General features: G+C 36.7%; 1 protein-coding gene across 1 annotated transcript in view; it reads left to right on the top strand.

Annotated features, from left to right (window-relative positions):
- The window catches only part of LOC111050976 (hepatocyte growth factor-regulated tyrosine kinase substrate), a 44,442-nt gene extending 20,987 nt beyond the window's left edge, over window positions 1–23,455 (top strand). The window contains exons 7-15 of the mRNA XM_039434971.1: window positions 1,886–1,967; window positions 6,049–6,144; window positions 7,873–7,917; window positions 10,278–10,451; window positions 12,531–12,807; window positions 14,437–14,621; window positions 15,724–15,856; window positions 19,279–19,386; window positions 21,083–23,455. Of these exons, the coding sequence (XP_039290905.1) occupies window positions 1,886–1,967; window positions 6,049–6,144; window positions 7,873–7,917; window positions 10,278–10,451; window positions 12,531–12,807; window positions 14,437–14,621; window positions 15,724–15,856; window positions 19,279–19,386; window positions 21,083–21,819 (1,837 nt within the window). The 3' untranslated portion in view covers window positions 21,820–23,455. The remainder of the gene's footprint in view (window positions 1–1,885; window positions 1,968–6,048; window positions 6,145–7,872; window positions 7,918–10,277; window positions 10,452–12,530; window positions 12,808–14,436; window positions 14,622–15,723; window positions 15,857–19,278; window positions 19,387–21,082) is intronic.
- Window positions 23,456–24,635: the final 1,180 nt, after the last annotated feature.

Raw genomic sequence — 24,635 nt, 5'->3', positions numbered from 1 at the left:
TTATTGTTAGACTATAGCAGTTCGAGCTAATTGAGAAAGCTTTACATTGTAACAGCATTGTGTCTTCTCAGTTCACACAAACTAGCTTGCAGATGCTTAGGTTAAATTCGAAAAGCCTTTATAGGAAGCCTATAATATTTATGGGAGATGCAATATTATGACCAGCAATATGTTAAATTAAAAAAATAATTCCAAAAAACTCTATAGGCCTAGGTACCTGTATAAGTGCTGCAAGATTAATATTGAAGATCTGTTGGCAGTCCCTTCTTCGAACTCCAGTTCAGCACAGCTCCCTGCAACAAATCATTACACGTTAAAAAACTGAATTACCTAGAATTACATACTTTTATCATTCTATAAATGAATAGCGAATAGGTAATGTACATTTTATAGACTGATTACAGTATCCAATAATAAGTACCGGTACTTTATAATCAACTTGGAGGTTGGATTTGGAATAGATTCATAAGTAGGCTACCTGCCAGAATAACAAATAAACTCAATTTTCATATCTATAGCATAGATATGAAGTTATATCTGTATTATTCAAGATCTGAATATTATAAAGTTACACCACGGTGGCTGAATACAAAGATCACTCACTGAATGTCTGATCTTGTTAGAAGAATATTGATTAGGCCTACCTATTATTTTATCAATAACTTACAGAGCATTAATAAGATAAATTGCTTTATTTAATAGGTTGGTAATGTGGCTATATATATTTTATTGAACACTTATCTAATAATGAGTATTCAACTCAAAATGACTTGAGTTCAGATTTGGAATAGATTTATCAAGTACGGTAATAGGCCTACTGTAGGCATACGTAGGCTACTTAGGTCCACAATAATAATCTATCAACTATATAATAGAATAGTCTATTTTTAAAAAATGTCGTCTTACTTCATGAAGAAGTTTTAAATTTATGAAAATAACATTATCTTGAAGACTTTCTTGAAGACTCAAACTCATTAAAGACAAAAATAAGCAGCAAGATTTACGACACGACATATAGCAGAATAGGTAGGCTACAGCTGAATTTCAAGTTGAGGTTATGTTATGTGGGATACGAGTAATTGCTTCCATACAATGGTACACGTTGAAAACTTGATATTGGCATGAATAGATATTATGTGGCTTACTAGATAATGCTTCCATGTTTCATCGACTGGATGTTACTAGGAAATGCGTTGATTCACGAATAATATGTGGGTTACTATATTTTGCAGTAAATTAGTAAAAAAGTGTGGGAATCCAGTGGTATAAAAATCTCATTTTTGGAATTTTTGTGGGTTACGAGGTTTTGCCAAAAGACCAGCGTAATATTTTAGTTCGTCTTTATTTCTCATTAGAATAAACAGCTGACCACTAATGATATTAGTTTGTTTTTTCTCATGCAATCTAGTTTTTCTTTTCTGACTATTTTATTGTTGTTCTATCGAATAAATAAAGAGGTCCCTGGTGTGTTTTTACAATATTTATTTCCTTATATTTTGGAATCCAATTTATTGATGCTGTAGGTGTTCTTATCCTTCATCATTAAGATGAACAACAAGAAAAAGTAATTGATCTTAAACTCCGTTCTTTCATCTAAATTTTTGTTTCACGTCATGGAATAATTTTATATTGATTTCTCTTGTGTTTCTCCACATCTAGTATTTTTAGTTTACTACCGTTCTTATTGTGTGCTTATTTATCAATAAACAGCTGCCTAAATTCATATTGATTAACAAGATTTGAACTTGTATCATAGAGGAAAGATAGTGTCTTCATGCTATCTTTTCTCTGTGCTTGTATCGACTGTGTTCATACATTCATTAAGTTGGTACAATTCAACTGATTTTAGTTTAAGTTTAATTATTTCTTAAATCTTCTTTTCCAGGACATCCTCCTCTCCACCACCCACAAAAAGTGAAGACCTGCCTTCTGAATATCTCAACAGTTCTTTGGCCAAACAAAATCAGGTAAGCTGTGATTTCTCAAGTTATACTATAGAGAAAAAAAAGCATAAGAAGATATACCATGGTATAGGGCGTTTATCGTGAAATTTTCAATGTTAACTCAATCCGATAGTCTTAGTTCTTTTTGGTGAAGCTATGTGACGCTGGTAGTCTCTCATACTATGTTCTTACACTCTCACCCCAACAAAACAGTAGTAACTGACAGTAGACGACAGTAGTTGTTTAAGATAACAAAAGATCGGCTTGAAATTTGGAACATAAACGACCTCATACCATGGGATATCTTATCTTCTTAATGCTATATTTTCTCCATGGTTATACTTTTCTAATTGACCCAAGCGAAGTGAGGTCTAAGATTCAAGTCGACGGTTTGGCATTTCTCTGTTTAAATGTTTATATGTTGCGCATTTACGGCGAAATGCGGTAATAGATTTTCATGAAATTTGACAGGTATGTTCCTTCTTTAATTGCGCGTCGACGTTATTAGTATGTCCTATTCCACCCTCTAGGTTTCCTAATAATTGCGAAGTATTGCTACAACGCGGACTAGCTACAGTCGGATATGGGTCCCGGTCAGTAGCCGTACTGACAGGTGGAGTTACCGGACCTACACTTCTCCCTCTATCCTGATTCTTTACCCTCTGCTTCTTTCGCGAGATTTTTACTTTCAGGGGAAGAGTGTTTGCCCGTGCCGTTGCTGGCCGATTTGGCCCTCGGCCTTTGGAATACAGGGTGGGTGTTAAGGGGGATTAAGATAACCCTATACAAGGAGACGGATCTGACTATCAGATCCCTACCAATAATTCTATTTATAAAGGTAGTACGCAATCTGAACCAACTGCGAATTGACGGCGAGCAAGCTGTACCTGCAAGCCCGGACGTGGTTTTTCTATGAGGTTTAAGGTGAGAGCTATGGGGTAAAGGTATGATGGAACTATGGAGTTACTAGTAGTATTCAAGGTATAATAAATAGGGCACGGTATAGGGTGTAAGCTATAGAGAATAGGGTGCAGGGTATGAGGTATACGGTATAGGGTATAGGGAACAGAGAATCAATAATAAGATTATTATTCTCTACAGCAAATAAATATCTGCTCAATAATCCGCAATCTGAGAATTGCGCTCTAGCTCTCAGCAAGCTGGACCTGCTAGCTAAATACAGTATATCAATTTCAATTATGTGGTAATTAAAGTTTAGAGGATAAGGTTTCGGGTGTCGGATTTCTGAATCGCGAGCCTGCAGCTGCGAAAGGATTTTCAGCAATTCTGAAACTGCTAAACAGGATTTCCGCGCTAATCTGATGACTGCGCGCCGGTTATTAAGGGCCAATCTGTGACTGCCCTTAAGGGTATGGGAATCACTCTCAATCGTCCGAAACGCTTTTAAATTAATAGTCAGTATGTCGACTATTATGAGAGGATAGAAAAGATTTTTAACAGACACAGTCTGTAGAATAATATCGGGAAGACAACAGTCTGTCGTTGTCAGGGTAGGAAAGGATTCTTCCAGGATTTTCCACAGGAAAATATCGAGTCAGAGGCTCCTAATTCAGGAAAAGATTTCAATAGACTTTTCCAAGTAATTGCCAGTCTAAGGACTACCACAAGATCGATCTCTAATTTGCAACTGAGATCACGGGAAAATTCGTGAATTTTCCACAGGGAAACCAGCAAATAATATTTGCTATTAAAGAAGACAGGTTTCTAAGAATTTTAGAAAGGATTCGCGGGTCTGAAAACCCGCGACTAGGACGATCTCGAATCTGGAACTGAGATCAGGAAGGATTTTAACACAGGAAGAATAAGAGAAAGAAAGAGAAAGGATGCCGCAGTCTAGAAACTTCGGCGAGGAAGTCCTCAAGCTGTACCTGAGAGCTAGAAGGATTTTAGAATAGGGAAGTGAAGAGAAAGAAAGAGAATGGACGTCGCAGTCTAGAAACTTCGACAAGGACGAACTCAAGCTGCACCTGAGTTCTCTAGGAAAAGGATTGGACTTTTCCTACTAGGTATTACAGCAAGTCAGAAACTGCTAAGCGAATTTAAAATACAGGGCCACTCTATAGTATGAAAACTAAGCAAGGAAAATTTACCATAAATGATAATAATCTCTCTGCAGGGACAAAAATTAATCGAGAAAACTATTCTCAAAAGGAACAGGGATTTTCCCACAAGAATAAAAATTAATTGAGTAGAACTATTCTCAAAAAGGACAGGGATTTCCCTACAAGAATAAAAATTCAATGGAGAAAAATTACTCTTTAAACTAAAGGCCACCTTACTACAGAGAAGGAAAAATATACGGACTACCAGTCCTGACATACAATTACCTGAATCGACGTGGATACTGATACGGAGAATAGCGAACCGATTCCCACTTCCCGTACTATAATTAAAAACGTCGTGAAGCGACAGAGTCGAGGCTTATAAAATAAGTACTCAAAAATAACCCGCTATAAGAGCCTAGCTAAATTCCCCACTCAACTATTTGTAGCACAAACTTGAGATCCCTTACAGGTTTCAAAACCAAGGATAACTCGTTCACCCCCAGTGATACGAATTTAGGAAAAATAACCGACAAGAAAGACAATCCCCCAGGAAGTTCTATCTTCAAATACAGTCGGCAATTCGACATACAATATTCCATTCACTAAAATACAGAATAGAATATTAACCCTCTAGTACACCACTATTAGGAGCGCCGCTCGGAACGCAGCCGTACACGAACCCGTTCACCGAACAACTGCTTCTCTCCCAGGTCTTCTTGAAGCTGCACCGGGTCGCTGAAAATTAGGAGGCCGGGGGAAAAGAGCTTCCTGACCAATGAGAGTCTGAAAAGACGATCACGCCACTGGTCATGTGACGGGGTTGACTCAGCTGCTCCTGATGCTAAGGGCAGCAAATGATGACAATGATACTAATTGCTACACTAATTCAGGCCGGTAAACAATATTTCTATTCCAGAAATTTCATGAAGAACGATACCAACCCGACTCGGTAGCCGCTTATCGTTTTGATGATACGGCTGCTGCTGATTTATAGGGATTGGCGACGATGATGATAATGCATATACACAACTACAAATCTAACAAAATATATCCGGCAGTCGATCCTATTCCTATTCTAAAACAGAATAAATTCGCTAAATTAAAAAAACAAGGGTGCTACAAGTTATATTTGTTTTATTATTTATTCGCTAAATTATACATTAGTCGACGGCTCTACGTCCGTCACAAAAATTCACTTTGTGACAACGTATATACAAGGTTTTTGAAAATTTTGTATTTCAAGGATAATATTTTATGTGAAAAAGGAGCCTCCTTCATACGCCAATAATAGAGTAAAAATCAGACTATAGAATTATTCATCATAAATCAGCTGACAAGTGATTACACAGTTGTGTGGAGAAGGCCATTCTATTGCTGTACTTCCATGAGGTTTATAGTTTCAATCAGGTACTTGTGGATGAGAATACTGCGTGAGGTCGTCTACTGTTCACATAACTACTCGTGTATAGAATGATAATTATAGCATCAGCTTATGGAAAGTCAAAAACCTTAGTCAAATCTTAGTTTGACCAAATTTGTCATTTGACCATATAGTAAACAATTTGTACTTTGATATGTGTGTACTGTATGTCTATGTATGTTTGTGTACTGTAATGTCTATGTAATATATTAAGTCTCATCATGTACACTGAATATAGTAGGACGTAAGGATAAGTATAAAAGGACGTAATCTTTATAAAAAAAGTTTCAATCAGGTACTTGTTGTGGATGAGAATACTGCGTGAGGTCTACTGTTCACAGAACTACTATTGAATTACAATGATCTATATAGAAATGGCTACGTTATGTATAAAAGAAGACAATTATTTTCATCTTACTAGAGTAAATTTAAGCTGAAAATAAAGTTATGCGTGCATTGACAAAATTGTGATACCATAATCTTTATTGACCTGTCAAAAGTAAAAACATAGTAAAACTATAGGTCTAATATGTAAATTTTTTCGGAAATTGATCATTCTAGTATTTGGCTTCAATATCAGTACTCAAATTTTATGCTTATAATGTTATCTTCTCTCCAGGCTCCACCCCCTCGCAAATCAGACGAAGAACTGCAAGAAGAAGAGGAACTACAATTGGCTATAGCTCTATCTCAGTCTGAGGCTGAACATAAGCAGGTATTGCCATGTCTTGTCTCTAGATACATATTATAATCTACAGAAATTGTATTTTCTTATACCGATTTTTATAAGCATCTATAGATATATACTGTATTTCAACGTTTGCTGAATTATTGGGTGACCAGTAATTCTGATAACTATAATGAAACATAATTTAATTTGGTTTTCAACTTTTCTTAATTCTAAATTTCTAGTTTATAGCCTAAATATTTTGGACTCAAAATTGGACAATAATCGTGAAGTGTAAACATAACCTATTTTTGGACAATTTCTATCTAAATTTGGGAAAGGAACAGTTTTGGGCTTTAAGCCTGTTGTTCCTCCCCCAATCATTCATAGTTGAGAATTATATTGTAGCTATCAATGCATAAATGAATAATTAACAAATTCTTATGAACTAATAAACATTTGAAACTGGCTACAAAACATCTAAAAACATTTCAAATTTGGGAGAGGAATAGCACAAGTTCACCTTATTTTTCCTCTCCTTATCATTTTGATAATGTATTTATTGTATAAATGAATGAATGAATCTCCAAATAATGTTAATACAGATATTGTTTTTAACCTGAATATTTTTCTGAAACGTTCTTTGTAATTCTGATGTTTTGAAACTACCGGCTTGATAATAATTATTTTGAAAATTCTTTTTGTGTAGTTGAGAAGCTGATATTGTGGTAATTATTCATATTGAATGAAAAAGACTAAGAAATTGTCAAAACCACAGATTTATTGATACTTAGAAAGACCGGTTTCGGTTATTACACCATCGTCAATCTCTGATAAACAGAAACTGTTTCGGTTATTACACCATTGTCAAATCTCTGATAAACTAGATTATCAGATTGACAATGTTGTATTAACCGAAACTGGTCTTTCTAAGTATCAATAACAATAAATCTGTGGTTTTTGACAATTTCTTAGTCTTTTTCATTCAATTTTGAAAATATCTTGTTGCAAGTTTCAAATGTCTATTTGCTCATAAGATTTTTGTTTTAAGCTATAATGATATTGACTTTGAATTTTAAAATTACTTATACATGCTTCTCATTTAACCAAAACTAATAATAGGTCTTGGATGGATCTCATTACAGTAAGTTATTGATTGTGTTGATGATTGATGATAATTGTATCCATACTTCCAATTCTTGGGATCATGCTATTTTAAATTGTAAAATCTAGATTGCAGGATTGTTGACCGAGCGAAGTGAGGTCTAAGATTCAAGTCGACGGTTTGGCATTTCTCTTAATGTTTAAAATGTTGCGCATTTACGGCGAAACGCGGTAATAGATTTTCATGAAATTTGACAGGTATGTTCCTTTTTTAATTGCGCGTCGACGTATATACACGGTTTTTGGAAATTTTGCATTTCAAGGATAATATAAAAGGAAAAATGAGCCTTCTTCATACGCCAATATTAGAGTAAAAATCAGACTATAAAATTATTCATCATAAATCAGCTGACAAGTGATTACACAGATGTGTGGAGAAGCCAGTCTATTGCTGTATTTCCATTGAAGGTCTATAGTTTCAATCAGGTACTTGTGGATGAGAATACTGCGTGAGGTCTACTGTTTAAAGAACTACTAGTATTTTGGCTACGAAGCACTATTCTTTGTATCGCATAATGTTATTTGTATCCATCTTTATGATGTCGAATGTGAATTGAATTTTAATCTTTCAATTTATCATTTTTGAATAATTCATTTGTTATTCTGTTTCAGAAATTGCCCTCAACCAGAGTCAAAAACTATTCATCACAGCAAACGGTAAGAAGGCCTGCATCAATATATTATATAATCGATCAGCTCATTCCATTTTAAAGTATTGCTATAAAGTGCATTTATTTATTTATTTATTTATTTATTTATTTATTTATTTATTTATTATTTATTTATTTATTTATTTATTTATTTATTCATTTATAAGGTTAGCAAAAAAATACAAGAATCGGAAAAGAAAAAAACAGGCTATTGCCTAAAACTTCTTCAATTTCCTAATTTAGTTTTAAATTGTCAAAATATTATAGGTTATGTCCATTCAAATTTCTACACCAAATCACAATCTAAAATATAAATTAGAATAAAACAAACAATTTTAAATTTGGATGGATTAATAATAAAAGTTACTTAAAAACATGAAACAAACTATAAATTCACAAAATAAAGAATAAAAACACTTAAATTTTGAGCTCGAAAATATCACATTCACCATAGCTATATAACAGCTTTGACATATAACAGCTATTTTATGTTGAAGTTTGATCTATAGTGAGGTCCACGTTATAATGGCAGTGGAGAAAGATAGGAGAACAACGTTGCCGATCATCAGTCTTGTCAATGCCTTCTATAGACGGTAGCTGATACAGGTTTATTGATGTAATATTAACTGTTCATTGGAGTGGCCGTAGTCGAGTGGATCAGATGCTGGCTTTATGATTTAGAGGCCCGGGTTCAAATCCCGGCCCGGGCAAGATATTTATCTCGGGCCACTCCCGTGTTTCGGATGTACACGTTAAGCTGTTGGTCCCGGCTGCCTGATAAGCAGTCGTTAGGTCATGTCAGAGGCCCTGAAATTGATCAGTTGCGACCTGAAAACTCTGACACCAGACCTCAGCCAGCCAGGTCTCTCGATATTATTATTATAACTGTTCATTCTCGTTTAAAATAATCAATTATATTTTATTGAGCGAGAAATTATATTTTTCAATAATTACATACCGTAATTAAGATGAAATATTTTGTAAATCAATTATTAACTCTACATTGTTAAAAGACGATCTGGCAACACAGCAAAGCGAGAAAGAGATAGCGCTATCTGTTTTGTTGAATGATAGACAAGTATAGCAATACCATTACTAATCAAACACTGCCATTATAACGTGGACCTTACTATATTTCTATGTCATTTTCTATGTTTAATAAGTTTCTTCTTCTTCTTTTCCTTCCCCTGTCTTCTTTATTATATGTCTCTCCTTCTCCTTCATTCTCCTGCTGTCTTCTACTTCTTCTGTCTCCGTCTTAGTGTATAAGCCAGTATATATTGTAATCTACACTAGTAGTTCTGTGAACAGTAGACCTCACGCAGTATTCTCATCCACAAGTACCTGATGTCAACTGTTTTAAATGTTAACAAAATCAGTTCACGTTTGAATTTGTATTCCATAATTTATTAATATTTATGTTAATTTAAACAATGAATAGAATATATTTCTATTCCAGAATTTATATAATATTCATCCACTTCCGTGATAATCTTTCCATCTAATGAAAGTTAATTTTTTTCAATCAAAAATTTTATAATTTCTTCAGCATTATTTAGTTCATTTGATTATTTTTAATCACCTATTAAATTAGTTTTTTCGAATGTGAGAATATTGATACTGATGGACACGCATAATAATACCATGACTGCAAAACAAAATATTGGAACCAAAGACCTTAAAGCTGCGATTAGACCAAAAATTTATTAACAAAATGTTAACCCAATCCTTATAGATTATATTAGATTGAACATAACTTATCATACACATGATGCACATGTGTGTTTGTCAACTTGCGTTCAATCTAATAGAATCTATAAGGATTAAGTTATTAAGATTTTGTTAATAACTTTGGTGTAAACCCAGCTCAAAGATGCATACCTCTTCAAGGTCTTTGATTGAAACCATTGACCTTATACAAATACAGTAATAGACTGGCTTCTCCACACATCTGTGTAATCACTTGTCAGCTGATTTATGATGAATAATTCTATAGTCTGATTTTTACTCTAATATTGACGTACGAAGGAGGCTCCTTTTTCCTTTTATATTATCCTTGAAATGCAAAATTTCCAAAAAACCTTGTATATACGTCGATGCGCAATTTAAAAAGGAACATACCTGTCAAATTTCATGAAAATCTATTACCGCGTTTCGCCGTAAATGCGCAACATATAAACATTTAAACATTAAGAGAAATGCCAAACCGTCGACTTGAATCTTAGACCTCACTTCGTTCGGTCAATGAATAAAGTACCCAATCAATCAATCTTATTCTCCTCCTCCTTCTTCTCCCTTCTTCTTCATTTTCAAAACAGATAAATTCTTCATTCAATTTCAATATCTCAATCATTTTTTCTTTCACAGACGCGCACCTCCAGTCCGCCAGTAGAAGACGTCGACCCCGAACTGGCGCGCTACCTGAACCGCTCCTACTGGGAGAATCGGCCGCAGTCTGCGGCTCAGTCGCAGCCGCAGCCGCACAGCAGTCCCTCAGCGCCTGCCAACTTTGCCAGCATGGTTGGCACCCAACACAAAGTGGTCAGTGTGTTGGACAATTTCAAATCACAAATCAGCTGTCAGCTGGGTTGTTAGCTCTTAAATTTAGTCATCATCAGTCGATCAATCTGGAAGATTCTTTAGTAATCTATCAATCTTTAATATCTTGGCCGATGCTATCTCACTTTCCCACTCTTGGTGTGTGAGCGAGTCGCGGACTATTAGTTGTTATTATCCTATTATATTAAGCGAGCAATTTCTGTATATATCTGGTTATTTTTATATCTGGCTATTTTCATATCTGGTTATTTATAATTGAATAGACTTAGAACACTCTGGTTATTTATGTTTTACGGATCTCGAAAACGGCTCTAACGATTTTCACGAAATTTGGAACATAGTAGGTTTATGATTTAAAGATTCGATTGCACTAGTTCTCATTCTTTGGAAAACTAATTTCAATTATATACAAACCAAATTAAATAACAAAATAACACTCACTAATCACTTGAAATTGTCAAATAATGATCAACTTTGGAAATAATGATATACTCTAGTTTAGGAGGATTATCATGTCATGTCAACAAATCAGATTATGTTGATCAAATCGATTAAATTGTCTAGCTACATAAAATTTCTCGCTGATTGATAATGATAACACAGCTGGAAATAATTCATGCTTGGAAGACAGATGATAATTTCGTCGTCTCTCGATAACAGAAGATGCGTGTGCCTGTGTGGGAGAGAGACAGAATTATTTCCAGCTGTGTAATCATAATCAATCAGCGAGAAATTTTATCTAGCTAGACAATTTAATCGATTTGATCAACATAATCTGATTTGTTGACATGAAATGATAATCCTCCTAAACTAGAGTATATCATAATTTTCAAAGTTGATCATTATTTTATGTAGCTAGACAATTTAATCGATTTGATCAACATAATCTGATTTGTTGACATGACATGATAATCCTCCTAAACTAGAGTATATCATAATTTTCAAAGTTGATCATTATTTGACAGTTTCAAGTGATTAGTGAGTGCTATTTTGTTATTTAATTTGGTTTTTATATAATCTAAATTATAATTTTCTGTTTTGAAATGTTTGAACAGAAAATTGAACCTGAATTCAAGTGTATGGAACATAACCTACTTTCTGGACTATTCATAGTGTATAAATCAAAATTCGGGAAAGAAATAGTTTTGGGCTGCGCTGTTAGTACTTCCCCAATAATTTTAAAGAATTGTGTTTGGTTTATCAAAAGTCAATAAATAAATAACGAGCGAAGCTCGGTGCCCCGATATTGATAATTAAACTAGGGACACCAACCTGATCCAATAAGATCCATAAGAACTAGTAAAGTAAACTCGTATGGCATTTGTTGGTGGGGAGTCCCTTGCGGGAAGGTCCCACCGCCTGAATATATAATTTAAGCCATCAATGGGCCTTACGACTGTCATACTTCAGCCGGGACCGACAGTTTAACGTGCCCAACCGATAACACGGGAGTGATCTGGTTAAAAAACTTTTGGTTATGAGAGGGTTTGAACCCGGGATCTCTATGCTGCTACGCAAGCACTCTATCCACTAGACCACACGGATCACTCCATAAGAACTGATGCCCTATGTCACACTCGAACACCAAGATTGGAGGAATGACGTAGCGTCAGCTCCAATCTGTGTGTCCCAGTGTGGTAATATTTCAGACTACTATCTAGTAGTTCTGTTCAGTGATGCTCCTGCAATGCGAACGTGACCTTGTCAGCAAGGTCTTTGCATGCAGTATTTTATTTCGTGCATTAATTATGGTGTATTTTAGTAAAACAGTGTAGCTGTGCTAGATTACATTTCATCATCCTATAATGAGAATTAATACAATTAGTATTATCAGCAAATTTCATATTTATTCGGTTGAAAAGTTGTCTTAAGTATTGTTTTATTATTCTTATTTGCTATCTTTTTTTTTAGTTTTGTGCGCTGTTCTGTTGTTGTAAATTGGATGCGAAATAAAGAATCTTATCTTAATCTTATATCTATCTTCTGAAATTTACCCTTCCAGTGTTAATGCTAATCCTTCAACATTTTGTACTAATAGACTTTTATTTCACCCGTTTGCAGCTGAATACCAGTGTAACGCCAACAGTGACGTCGCAAAGCCCTGTGGCCACGCATGCGCAGAACGGGGCCAGTAGCGCTGTGGAAACGGACGCTCAGTTGGACGAATTTGTGCTGTCGCTACAGGACCAGGTCGACGTGTTTGTCAACCGCATGAAGTCTAACTACAGCCGCGGTCGCGCCATCACTAACGACAGCACGGTTCAGAGCTCGTTTATGAGCATCACTGATGCTCACTCGAAACTGTTGCGGTATATACAGCAGCAGGACGATAGTCGAGGTTGGTTGCTCGGTTTATTTTTATAATTTATTCCACTATTAATTGATTTAGACTCAAATTCACCAAAAACGGAAACTAGGTTTCAGCGGCAATTGGTTGTAAGTAAGATGATTTTGTAATATGATTTTTGTTTATTTAGAATCAACTGGCGCTCAAACCAAGTTTTCGTTTTGGTGAATTCGGTCCTTGGTAGTTGCTGAGCCTAGAAAAGATCTCTTAAGGCGGATTCCTATAAGGGTCGAGCCACATGAAGCGGTTTTCCAGACGTTTATGCACTTGTGGCGGACGTGTCGGCAGTCCAGGAAGCTCTTCGATTTGCGGCTGATTATCGGAGGGATACATTCTTAATTTTAAGGAACACAGAATAGAAAAATTCAAACAAAGTCCGTCCTATATAGGAATAAAATTTATGAGTTATCTACCAAGTGGTATTGGAGATGAAAGGGATAGTAACATATTTGAAAATAAACGTAAAAAGTACCTGATAGAATTAGTTGTTATAATTATTATGATAAATTTCATATGCTAGATGATGATTGTATTATATATTATATATTTTTCATTTTCAATGACACATTCATGTACATAATTAATTAATGTGTACATTCTGTGTACAGTAAATTGTTCCAGTTCCAATCGTAAATTGTTCCATCAAGTGACTAGTGCAAAATGTTTCCATGAAACGTCATTTCAAAATCGTTGGTTCCAGCTTTTGGCGCGCACTTATTAAGTTGATTTACACCAACATAAATGTCGTTTACTTGCTGCGCGAATGAAGAAAGGTGTTTTACAAACTTACCGTCTAGAAAAGTGTGCGTTTCTTTCATTCCATTGCTCTCAAAATTTTCTATAGAGAAAAATTCATTTAACGAATGGTTATCAAACATAATTTTGTTGGTTATGTATTCTATGACTATGCTATGGTAAACTATCAGCGCATGCGCAGAGAAGCAAGCAGACTACAAAATTCAATCGACCAATGAGAACTCGGATAGTTGGAACGGTAACAATTCACCAGGCTTCGACTGTGAGGCAGGAATTTGGAACTAGAACTGGTTTCTGGTACAGAATCTGTCAAAAATCTTCCCATGGGACGCGGAACTTTTTACCTGGTAAATTATGAATCGGACAATTTACCACATTCTATGTACACAGAACGAGCCCATTGTATGTATTGAATAAAGAGTTTGATTGATCAACTGATTGGGTTGGCGTTTGGGAATCAGCTCCCCGATTGGCTGATTATTATCAGCTGATTCCTGAACAGTAAAAAACATTTAGGCTAGGCGCTAACCAGTTAGTCAAGACAAGACATGATCAGACAAGTTTAGTCACAATACTTCACATAGTTGCTTATGACGCAACACACACTGATTAGTCATTGCAATTAAACATGTCTTCGTAAGCAACAATGTGAAGTATTGTAACTAAACGTGTCTGATCATGTCTTGTCTTGTCTTGACTAACTGGTGTGCGCCTTGCCTTATTCTACTAAAAACCACTGACTCATCTATTTCAAATTGTTCAGTAGTTTGACAAGTTCATTCAGTTCAGTATTGTGTTCGGAGTCCATGAAATTAGTTTATTTTGTTTTCGAAAATCTAATTTTATTTGCATGTTGGTTTGCAGTTTACTACGAAGGCCTACAGGACAAACTGGCCCAGGTGAAAGATGCGCGCGCAGCTCTGAATGCCCTGCGTGAGGAACATAGGGAGAGGCTGAGGAGAGAGGCAGAGATGGCCGAGCAACAGAGACAGATGCAGATGGCCCACAAGCTGGAGATCATGCGCAAGAAGAAGCAAGAGTACTTGCAGGTAAGTGAGAATTGTATTAGAAAAGATTCTAGTTGTTGAGGTGCGTTTACATTGGTCAAGTTTTCTTGACGGTTGAGGAGAGAGGCAGAGCAACAGAGACAGATGCAGATGGCCCACACGCTGGAGATCATGCGCAAGAAGAAGCAAGAGTACTTGCAGGTAAGTGAGAATTGAATCAGGGTAACCGTCCACTGGAACCGTATTCAACCGATCCGTTCGGCCGTTGGATCGGACGAATCTGCCGGCCGTTAATAGGCCGAATATGGTCGTCCCTTGGAACCGTTCACGTCAGTCTAGTTCAGTAGTTGGCTGAACTATTAAAAAAATATTGAATTAATTACTATCATAGCCACCAAAATTTTCCATAAACAATAATTATATTGAGATTTTGAAAATGGAATAAAAAAATATTCACTAAATTAGTTATTCATTACAATAATCTTACCTTCAGATCATATTTGTTCAGTAATCTTTGTCTACAGATTCCTTTGAACATTACAACGATGATATCTTTTGTCTCGCATATCCCACAATGGAACATGCTCTTAAACCAAACTTATAAACTTTTCATTGTCCATAGTTAAAACTTTATAAAATAAAACAAGTTCAAAAAAACAAAAACAGACAAGACTGTGGAACAATTTTGAGGTTAGGATGATGTTGTCTCAGCTCGACTTCGGCCGGATAGAGCCGGAAAATCCCATTCAATTCGGATCAAAAAATTGATCGACCGGAGACGGCTGTGCACGGACATATGAACCTGTTGCAATGGACGAGCAGCTATAGCTTTCTTTGTTGGGGGATCGTTGGACGAGTTCGTTAGTTTTCGGCCGATGCTAGTTCGGACGAAATCGGTTCCAGTGGACGGCCCACCTTAGAACCTATCCAAGTTGTTAAGGGGTGTTTACCAATTAATATCAGAGAGAATGAGAGTACGGATTTCAAGAACGGGTATAAAATGTATAATTCATTCTCTCTTTATTTTTCATTTCATTCTCCATTTATTAGATATTCAATTGTCACGTCTCTTGAGAGTAACTGAAGTTCAGCATTTTATCGTCTTAGTTTCTTGAAGTAAATTGAAATATTTGTTGTTTTGCAGTACCAACGTCAGGTGGCCCTGCAGCGTATACAGGAGCAAGAGAGGGAGATGCAGATGAGACAGGAGCAACAGAAACAGCAATACATGATGGCTACCAACTATAATCCCATTGCTTATCAGCCCACCATACCAGGTAACACAATTTCAATTATTTTTTGTTATTTTCAAGTCACTATTTATGGGCTTTAAAGACATAGATGACATGAGTATATATTAAAAATAATGTAATCAATAGATAACTTTCTTGTGTTGTTTTGAAAGTGATAGTGTGGTAGTTGAGTGAAGTAAGTGCCAAAACCTCTTAATTCAGTGAAATTTAGGTCAATACTATATTAAGGGGCGGTTTCCGAGATTTAGCTAACTTCTAGAATTAAAGGCCGGTTAAGGAGCTCGACCGACCGTCAGTGCGTACGTCAGTCGCGCTTGTCTTTTCCATAGATATTCCATGTATCCGTACAGAGCAGGACTGGCGGCACGCACGCGCACGGTCAGGACCATGCGTTTTATACAGCGTACGAATAACATCGGTCGAGCTCGTGCGCATCCGTTCCATCGGTCGACTGACGCGCTATTGAAACAAATAGAATCTTTCAGAGCTGTACTGATCAGTAGCCCGATCGCAACATAACCAATGTGCTGACACTTCTGCCCGACAATCAGCTGATATTGAATTGAACAGCATAATGAATGAATTCAATTAATAGTGTCATATTTGAATTCTGAGTTTTTCTATACATTTGTTCAATCATTTCTAAATTTTTTATTGAAAAAATCATATATTATTAATACTATCTACATTTATTTGATCCGTAGCTTAAAGTGACTGCAAGTATTCCCAATGGTGATACAAGCTCGAAATAACTCATCAAAATTTCTTATGGAGATTCTGAGGTAGTTGAAAAATGTATCTTCACCCCAAGCAATGATGTATGTAATGGTACTAAATTCCCTTTGAAATGCTCTTTGGGCGACCATCGGGTGATACTTGATATCTATGTCTTTTAATCTTTCGTTTACGAAGATAATAACCTGCAATTAAACAATCTGTAAAGGCGTCCATTTTGTGAGTCAGAAAAAACTGATGTATGGTCAGGATGGTGCATACGCACTGACGGTCGGTCGAGCTCTGAATGTGTAAAACTGATTCATCAATGCGTACGGTCAGGATGGTACATCCGCACTGACGGTCGGTCGAGCTCTGTAACCGGCCTAAACAGCTGGAGTCAGAAAATTCTTTCCAAAACGGGGCGTAGTCGCAGTTTTTATTTTCTCATTTCTATAATTGGACTAGCCGTCAGGCTCGCTTCGCTCGCCATATCCGTCTAGCCAGGGGGCTCCGCCCCCTGGACCACCGTCTGGATCGTTCAGGAATGAGAACAGCAGGCTCGCTTCGCTCGCCTCCATTTTTCATTTGAGCATTTTTATCATATGTTAGGAGAATCCAGTCGGGGGTCCAGACTAAACGTCTTGCTAAACGGATATGGCGAGCGAAGGGAGCCTGACGGCTAGTAATATAATATTCCCAGGATTGAAGTAGCAGTGCCCAATCAATTTTTCCGCGATAAATGCATTTAAATCTTCAACTTGGTGCCAACCTAACAAAGTCAACTCAACTTAATGCCAACCTGACAAAATTATTAATTTAGTTGCCAGTTAACAACTGTTTCGAAGAGGTACTCTATCTAGATTATAGTTCTATAGTAACATATGATATGGAAATTCCAATTATAATTAAGAGATTGGGAGAAGAAGAATATACATGCTGAAAGACGAACTTTAAACCCTTAAAAACAACCCTTAGAGTTAAAATATTGCCAAAAGATTTCTTAGTGCGCCTCTAAAGGGCCAACTGAACATACCTACCAAATTTAAACGTTTTTGGTCCGGTAGATTTTTAGTTCTGCGAGCGAGTGAGTGAGTGAGTGAGTGAGTCAGTCAGTCAGTCAGTCAGTCAGTCAGTCAGTCAGTCAGTGAGTGAGTGCCATTTCGCTTTTATATATATAGATACGTTTTACCTTGACGAAATTAAACATTTTTAAATAATTCAAAATAGCTGAAACTTTACACTATTCTCTCTTTATTTTATTTTGTGTTTAACTTTCTAGTCTTTTGAAATTTAATTGAAACGTGAATATGACTATGACTACGACTACGCCCCGTTTCGGAAAGCCAATTTTCTGACTCCAGCTGTTTAAAGTCTAGACTTAGCTAAATCCCGAGCTCGGAAACCGGCCCTAAGGGTTTTTGAGGCGAATTCAGACGGTGTTTTTAGAGTTGGCAGGGCAGGAAGCTTTCAGATTGACTCCTGATTATAGGCGCCTGAAAAAACGCCCAATATGGTCTCGCCCTAACGACGCAAATTTGTGATTGTGACAACATGTTTATTCTCTTCTTCCTCCTTGCCATTTCCCCATTATTTGAGGTCAGCTCTCTCACTACCTCCGTAAACAAAGCCATAGTGCATTCTGGTGACGTCAGCACAGGTAGGGCAACAACATGTTTATTCTCTTCTTCCTACTTGCCATTTCCCCATTATTTGAGGTCAGCTCTCTCACTACCTCCGTAAACAAAGCCATAGTGCATTCTGGTGACGTCAGCACAGGTAGGGCTCCTACACCAATAAAAATTTGTTGATTTCAGCTGATCTATATCAGCTAGTGTTTTTATGGTCGATGTCAAACGAGGCAAAAGACAGAAGAGTCCTGCGACAGTCGAGACCAGCGACGGTAGAGACCGGCGACATTCGAGGCCAGCGACGGTAGAGGACTCCTGAAAAAGAGGCCTCAAATGTCGCCTGCGTTAGGCGACAGTTGAGGCCACTCTAATTTTTGTACAGCCCCGACAGTCGAGACCTACGACGGGAGAGGACTCCTGAAAAAGAGGCCTCAAATGTCGCCTGCGTTAGGCGACAGTTGAGGCCACTCTAATTTTCGTACACTCCCGACAGTCGAGGCCTACGACCGTAGAGGACTGTAAAACAGTCCTCTACGGTCGTAGGCCTCGAATGTCGTCGGTTTCGACTGTCGCGCCCCCGTTTTTATTGGTGTAGGAGCCCTACCTGTGCTGACGTCACCAGAATGCACTATGGCTTTGTTTACGGAGGTAGTGGCTCTCTTTGATCTGAGGCGAGCTACACACACATCGATTTTTGTACGATATTTTGCCGTTCTTATAAATACTATTGGATTGAACAGATGATTTCAGACAGATGATAAATTAGAATTGGAACCGTTTTGGGCTTATAAGCCTGTGGTACTTTTCTGTAAGTTGTGTAATTATTCTGAATGATTAAATGATGGTTGTCAAGTTCCGTTTAATCTAATAGAATTCATAGGGACGGCATAAATATCGTACGAACATAAATCGGTGTGTGTCCAGGGCTTGAGTCTTCAGTTCAACGATCCTGGATCGTCTGATTTTTTATCGACAAGTTTTTTATTCAACATAGATAATAAAAACTGTAATATGATAGTAAAACTGTCATATGATCTCCAGTTGAAGTAAAACTTGAACTCTACTTCCTACAGTTTACTAAAAACTGTTATTTTTCTCCAGGGGGCTATGAAACTCCAGGCGGTATGAATATGGTGATGAACCATCCGCATGCCAATCCTGCATTCGCCCCAGCTCCAGTGCCTGCTGGATATCAATACCCCATGAATGGTGAGTCTATCAGTTTCTAATCACTTATTTGAAACAGTTTATAGTGTACTTGCCACCACCAAAATGCAATTAAAAAGGTGAGTTAATCAGTTTTCAATCTATGATATGAAACGGAGTACATAGTACAGTGTTTAGTAAAGTGTATTTTTCAATAAGAAATTTTGTAACGAAGAGGGCTCATATTGGTCCACACGTTGGTCCAGTCACTGGCCAAGTGGCTTGTAAGCTTGGCCACGTTGGTCTTGCCATGTGGCCATTTGTGATTGCTTGGCTGGCCACTCGACAAAAATCGGAGCTATGGCAAGCGAAGGCAATCACTGGGAAACTACTCATCCACACTCTCGCGCTCGTCGTCATTTTTACACATTGGGCGATAGTGTGGATGCGGCAGGCATTAAATAGGATGTCCCGACCTCAAGATAATGGCATTGTTGCTTGTCTCAGTCCGAGTTGAAAACTGTGGAAAGTGAGTATATCTGGATTGAAGCATAGCTGACTATAGCAATATCAACAGTATAGATGGTCATAGTTGAAGTAATGGAATAGTTAAAGGAACTGATCTGTGCAGCTATACTATGCTGCATATAATACTTGAATGCAATACAGTATCTTTATTTATTTATGTATTAAAATTATTACAAATCATGTAAATATGATCGGAAACGAACAACAGTCATATATCCATGATATTCTTACTAGTAATTACTTATTGAAATTTTTTATTTATTAAATCATTCAGAATTACACAACTTACAGAAAAGTATCACAGGTTTACGCCCAAAACGGTTCCAATTCTAATTTATACAAACAGTAATGGAGTAAAAGTACTACTTATTACTAACCAGTAATGAAATACTGTCTTCTACAGTAGTGTGATAATTCTCTACAGTAGATAGAACAGACGGAATTTGAAGAATAAAGTACCAAACACCAACTGGGTGATGTAACTATTATAATAGAGAAAAGATAGTATAAGAAATCTACTTTGTGAAAATAATTAATAGTACAAGGAGTATACTTAGTTTTTCTCTCCCAATCAGTGCTTCTTTGTAAAAAATAAAATAAATTAAGAACTGAACATTTTGTGAAGTGACAACTACAAGATTCAACCTATTTCGGACTAAGTGTAACCTTATCTAAATTTGGGAGAGGAATAGAACTAGGTTACCTTATTTTTTCTCTCCCTAGGGTTGTGTGGCAGAGAGGACCTGGAGTCCTAACTCCGCCCTTAATAAATAATCAATCAATTTTTGATGATGTACTTGTATGAATCAATAAAGAATAAATGCTACGCTAGTATTATTCAATATTGATGTGGCATTTTTGAACTGTTTTCTTGTTTACATTAGAAAGCATGCATTAGTAAACATTAAGGAAAGTGGAAGTACAGAAGGATTTTGAGAACCAAGGTACAACTGGGTATTAGCACAAAGGAAAGAACAATTTTGAAACTAAATTAGGAAATTGAAGAAGTTTTGGGCAAGAGCCTGTTTTTCTTTTCCGATTATTGTATTGTTTGTGCTAACCTAACCTAAAACAAAAAATCTTTTCCTTCTTCTGTTGTTAGTAGTAATGCGATGAAAACCTGGTTGAATTGAGTGACTGTAATGTGTAAATATATTATGTATCTTAGGTCCAAAAAGATGGATTCTTCAAGTGATCTATTGCAGTGGCTTGATAACTGTCTCATTTTCAGATTGGAGACCAAACTATATGCCTCCCCAAAACCAGCCCTACATGATGCAACCTGGGGGCATGGTGATGGGCGCGCCCCCCCAAATGGGTGTCAGGGGGGCCCCGGGAATGGGCCAGCCCCAAACGCTACCCACTGCAGCCCAGATGGGGCCACAAACCCAGGGGGTACCTGGACAACTACAAATGCAGACGCAACAAACCCAGGGTGGTATGGGGCCCCAAAGTTTGCCCCCTCAGACTATGGGACCCCAAAGTTTACAGCAACAAGGGGTGATGGGGCCTCAAAGTATGGGACCCCAAAGTTTACCCCAACAAGGTGGTATGGGCACCCAAAATTTGCCTCAGCAAGGTAACATGGCGCCCCAAAATCTACCTCAAGGAACAATGGCACCCCAAAATTTACCTCAAGGAACAATGGCACCCCAAAATTTACCTCAAGGGGGTATGGCACCCCTGGGACAGAACCCGATGGGCGGCATTCCAATGAGCCCCAAATCCCAACAGGGGGGCACAGCCCCTACTCAAAATGGCGTCGGAGCGCCCCAACAAGGGGGCCAAATCATGACCGGCCCCCAGATGATGATGGCTATCCATGGTATGGCCCCAAATATGCCCCCAGTGTATCAACAACAAATGCCCCAACAAAATATGCAGCAAATTCCCCCCCAAAATCAGCAGCCCCCCGAACCCCTAAAACAAGAACCCCCTCAAACGGCCGAGTTGATCAGTTTCGATTAGATTAGAATTTAAATTTTTAAATATTTAGATTATAAAATTGACATACTAGTTTGTAAATTTGAGTAGTTATCTGCTTCAACCCACTATAAATGAATGATAATATATTGAATATATGTATAATTTTCAAATCCAAATACACTATGGACCGTTTTTTAGGTCACTTATAATAATTCTGGTGAGCTATTAAACGTATATGGATTTAATAGACCATCACATTTAATAAGTGTCCTAGGAATCGGGCCTATATTACTTGTATATTGATAGTTATGTAAATTTTGTAAACGGGTTGTATTTGTGAGAAAGTGATGGAGATGAGTTTGAGAAGTTATTACTAGAAATAGATTGAAAATTTTGAGAGAGATAAAATGAAAATAGGGTTGTGTTGATAGAGACAAAAAATGTAAAAAGTGTGTTTTGACTGGAAATAAAAAAATGTGAGGCAATTTCTGGTAATGACGAATAATGTTGTTTTAAGCTTCAAGTGGAATGTTGTGTTGGAAAATTCTGAAAATAGTTGTTTTGGAAAGTTGAAATTGTGATTAATGGCGGCTTGTGTATAGACGATAAATTAAGAAGAAAGTTTAACCCGAGGAAAATCTATTGGAAAACAAATATAAGAAATACAGAGTTATCTATAATTTATTATATGCTATTCAATGTCAAAGATTTCTAATAGTTTTTTATTTGCTATCTGCAAGAAAAGTAGATTCAAAGTTGAGATATGTTTTGGGAATAGTTGTCAGTTGTGTTAAATTTTACATTTAAAACTCGAATGAAGTATAATTTTCGTTGCTCTGATAAGAGGGAAAGTTCAGTATGAAATCTCAAATATCATCGTTTTAAACTTTTGTAATATTTAGTGAAACGTTCGGAAATTGATCAGAATAACCATAGAGAAACAATAGCTTGAGTAGATATCTCATGGTACAGGGCGTTTATGTCGCAACTTTTACTGTTATCTCAAGTCGATTACTATCGATTGTTGTAGATGTTTACTGTTTTGTTGGGGTGAGAGTGTATGAACGGCACAATATGAGAGACTATCAACGTCACACACCTTTTTGGGAAAGAAATACGTGGACTATCAGGTTGAGATAACAGTAAGAGTTGTGATATAAACGCCCCCTATACCATACGATATCTACTCAAGCTATTGTTTCTGTATGGAATAACACAACAATGAAATTAGAGAGTCGAAATAAAATATGGGTAATCTACATGATATATAATGTCAAATTCTTTTGGTGCTAAATTTGAAGTTGTACTAAGACTATTTTGAAGACTAAATTTGCATGATATCCACAAAACTTTACTGAAGATCATGTTTTTCTAGTGGTCTAATTATTTCACAACAGTATATTCTCAATATATCAACCCAGAATTTAATGTGAAACACGTTGAATAAATGATAAAAATAAATAAATTCCTGTAAGTAATGATAAATACTACTTGATCATTCCATTTATTATGGTGTTTGTGTGATGATTTGATAATAATGTTGAGCCAATTAACTAGTAAACCTACATTTTCATACATCAGAATTGTTGTTAGGGGAAATAATTTCATTGATAAGTTCAATTTTTCAAATAAGTTTCCCTCAATAAGAGGTCCCATTTCATCTGAATTTCCCAGTTCACAATTTTTCTCACTGTGCAATAATATGAAAACCATGAAGTATAGAAACTTCATGACAAACAAATCCATGAAAACAAAATATTCTTGAAGTTTCTATGATTTAAAATCTCGAGAACAATTTTCTTATTATATGGGGGAATCCAAGAACGTTCTAGCAGGAATATGTTTTTATTTGGCTGTGCATCACCTTATGGAAATTGAAGGCTTATTCATATTATATTCAATTTATGCAACTAGTATTGTGAAATATAGTCAATGAATTGCTAATCGTTATAATTTAAAAAATTCAACTAAACATTTATATGAATGTAAAAATGTATGCTTCTTAATCGTATGAGAATTTATTTACACAATAAATAGAATTTTATTAGATTTTACCAAGTTTATTTCTGGTTGCTAATAACACTGTTTCCAATATTCGAAGGCCAGTTGCTTGATAATGAGGTTAAATTTAACCGCCGTAAAATGGCGACGGGCTACTTCGCCGTAAACTGGCAAAGGCCAGTTGCTTAATAATCCAATCAAATTTAACCGCCGTAAAATGGCGACATGTACGTCAATTTGGTTCAGTTTGATGACATAATTTTACAGCGGTTAAACTTGATTGGATTCTTGTGCAAGTGGGCGTAGGGTAACCGTCTACTGGAGCCGTATTCAACCGATCCGTTCGGCCGTTGGATCGGACGAATCTGCCGGCCGTTAATTCGGCCGAATACGGTCGTCCATTGGAACCGTTTGCATCAAACTAGTTCAGTAGTTGGCTGGTTGCCAGAAAGTGACATGGCAAGCTAGTTAGTAGGGAAAGTCATTCTTCTGTGTGTGCTTACTCACAAAGATAATAAAAAAAGATATTTATAAAACAGAACAAGTTCAAAAAACAGAACAGACAAGACTGTGAAACAATTTTGAGGTTAAGATTATGTTGTCTCAGCTCGACTTCGGACGGATAGAGCCGGAAAATCCCATTCAATTCGGATCGAAAACTTGATCAGCCGTGCACGGACGTATGAACCTGTTGCAATGGACGAGCATCTATAGCTTTCTTTGTTGGGGGAACGCTCGGACGAGTTCGATAGTTTTCGGCCGATGCTAGTTCGGACGAAATCAATCGGTTCCAGTGGACGGCTCACCGTAAGCTACATCTAATCATAGTTCAAAATAATGAATGAATACAATATAAA

Source organism: Nilaparvata lugens, chromosome 8 (assembly GCF_014356525.2).
Source record: "Nilaparvata lugens isolate BPH chromosome 8, ASM1435652v1, whole genome shotgun sequence".
Lineage (NCBI taxonomy): Eukaryota > Metazoa > Arthropoda > Insecta > Hemiptera > Delphacidae > Nilaparvata > Nilaparvata lugens.
The sequence above is the reverse complement of the archived record's forward strand: the minus strand, read 5'-3'. Positions and strand labels throughout refer to the sequence as shown.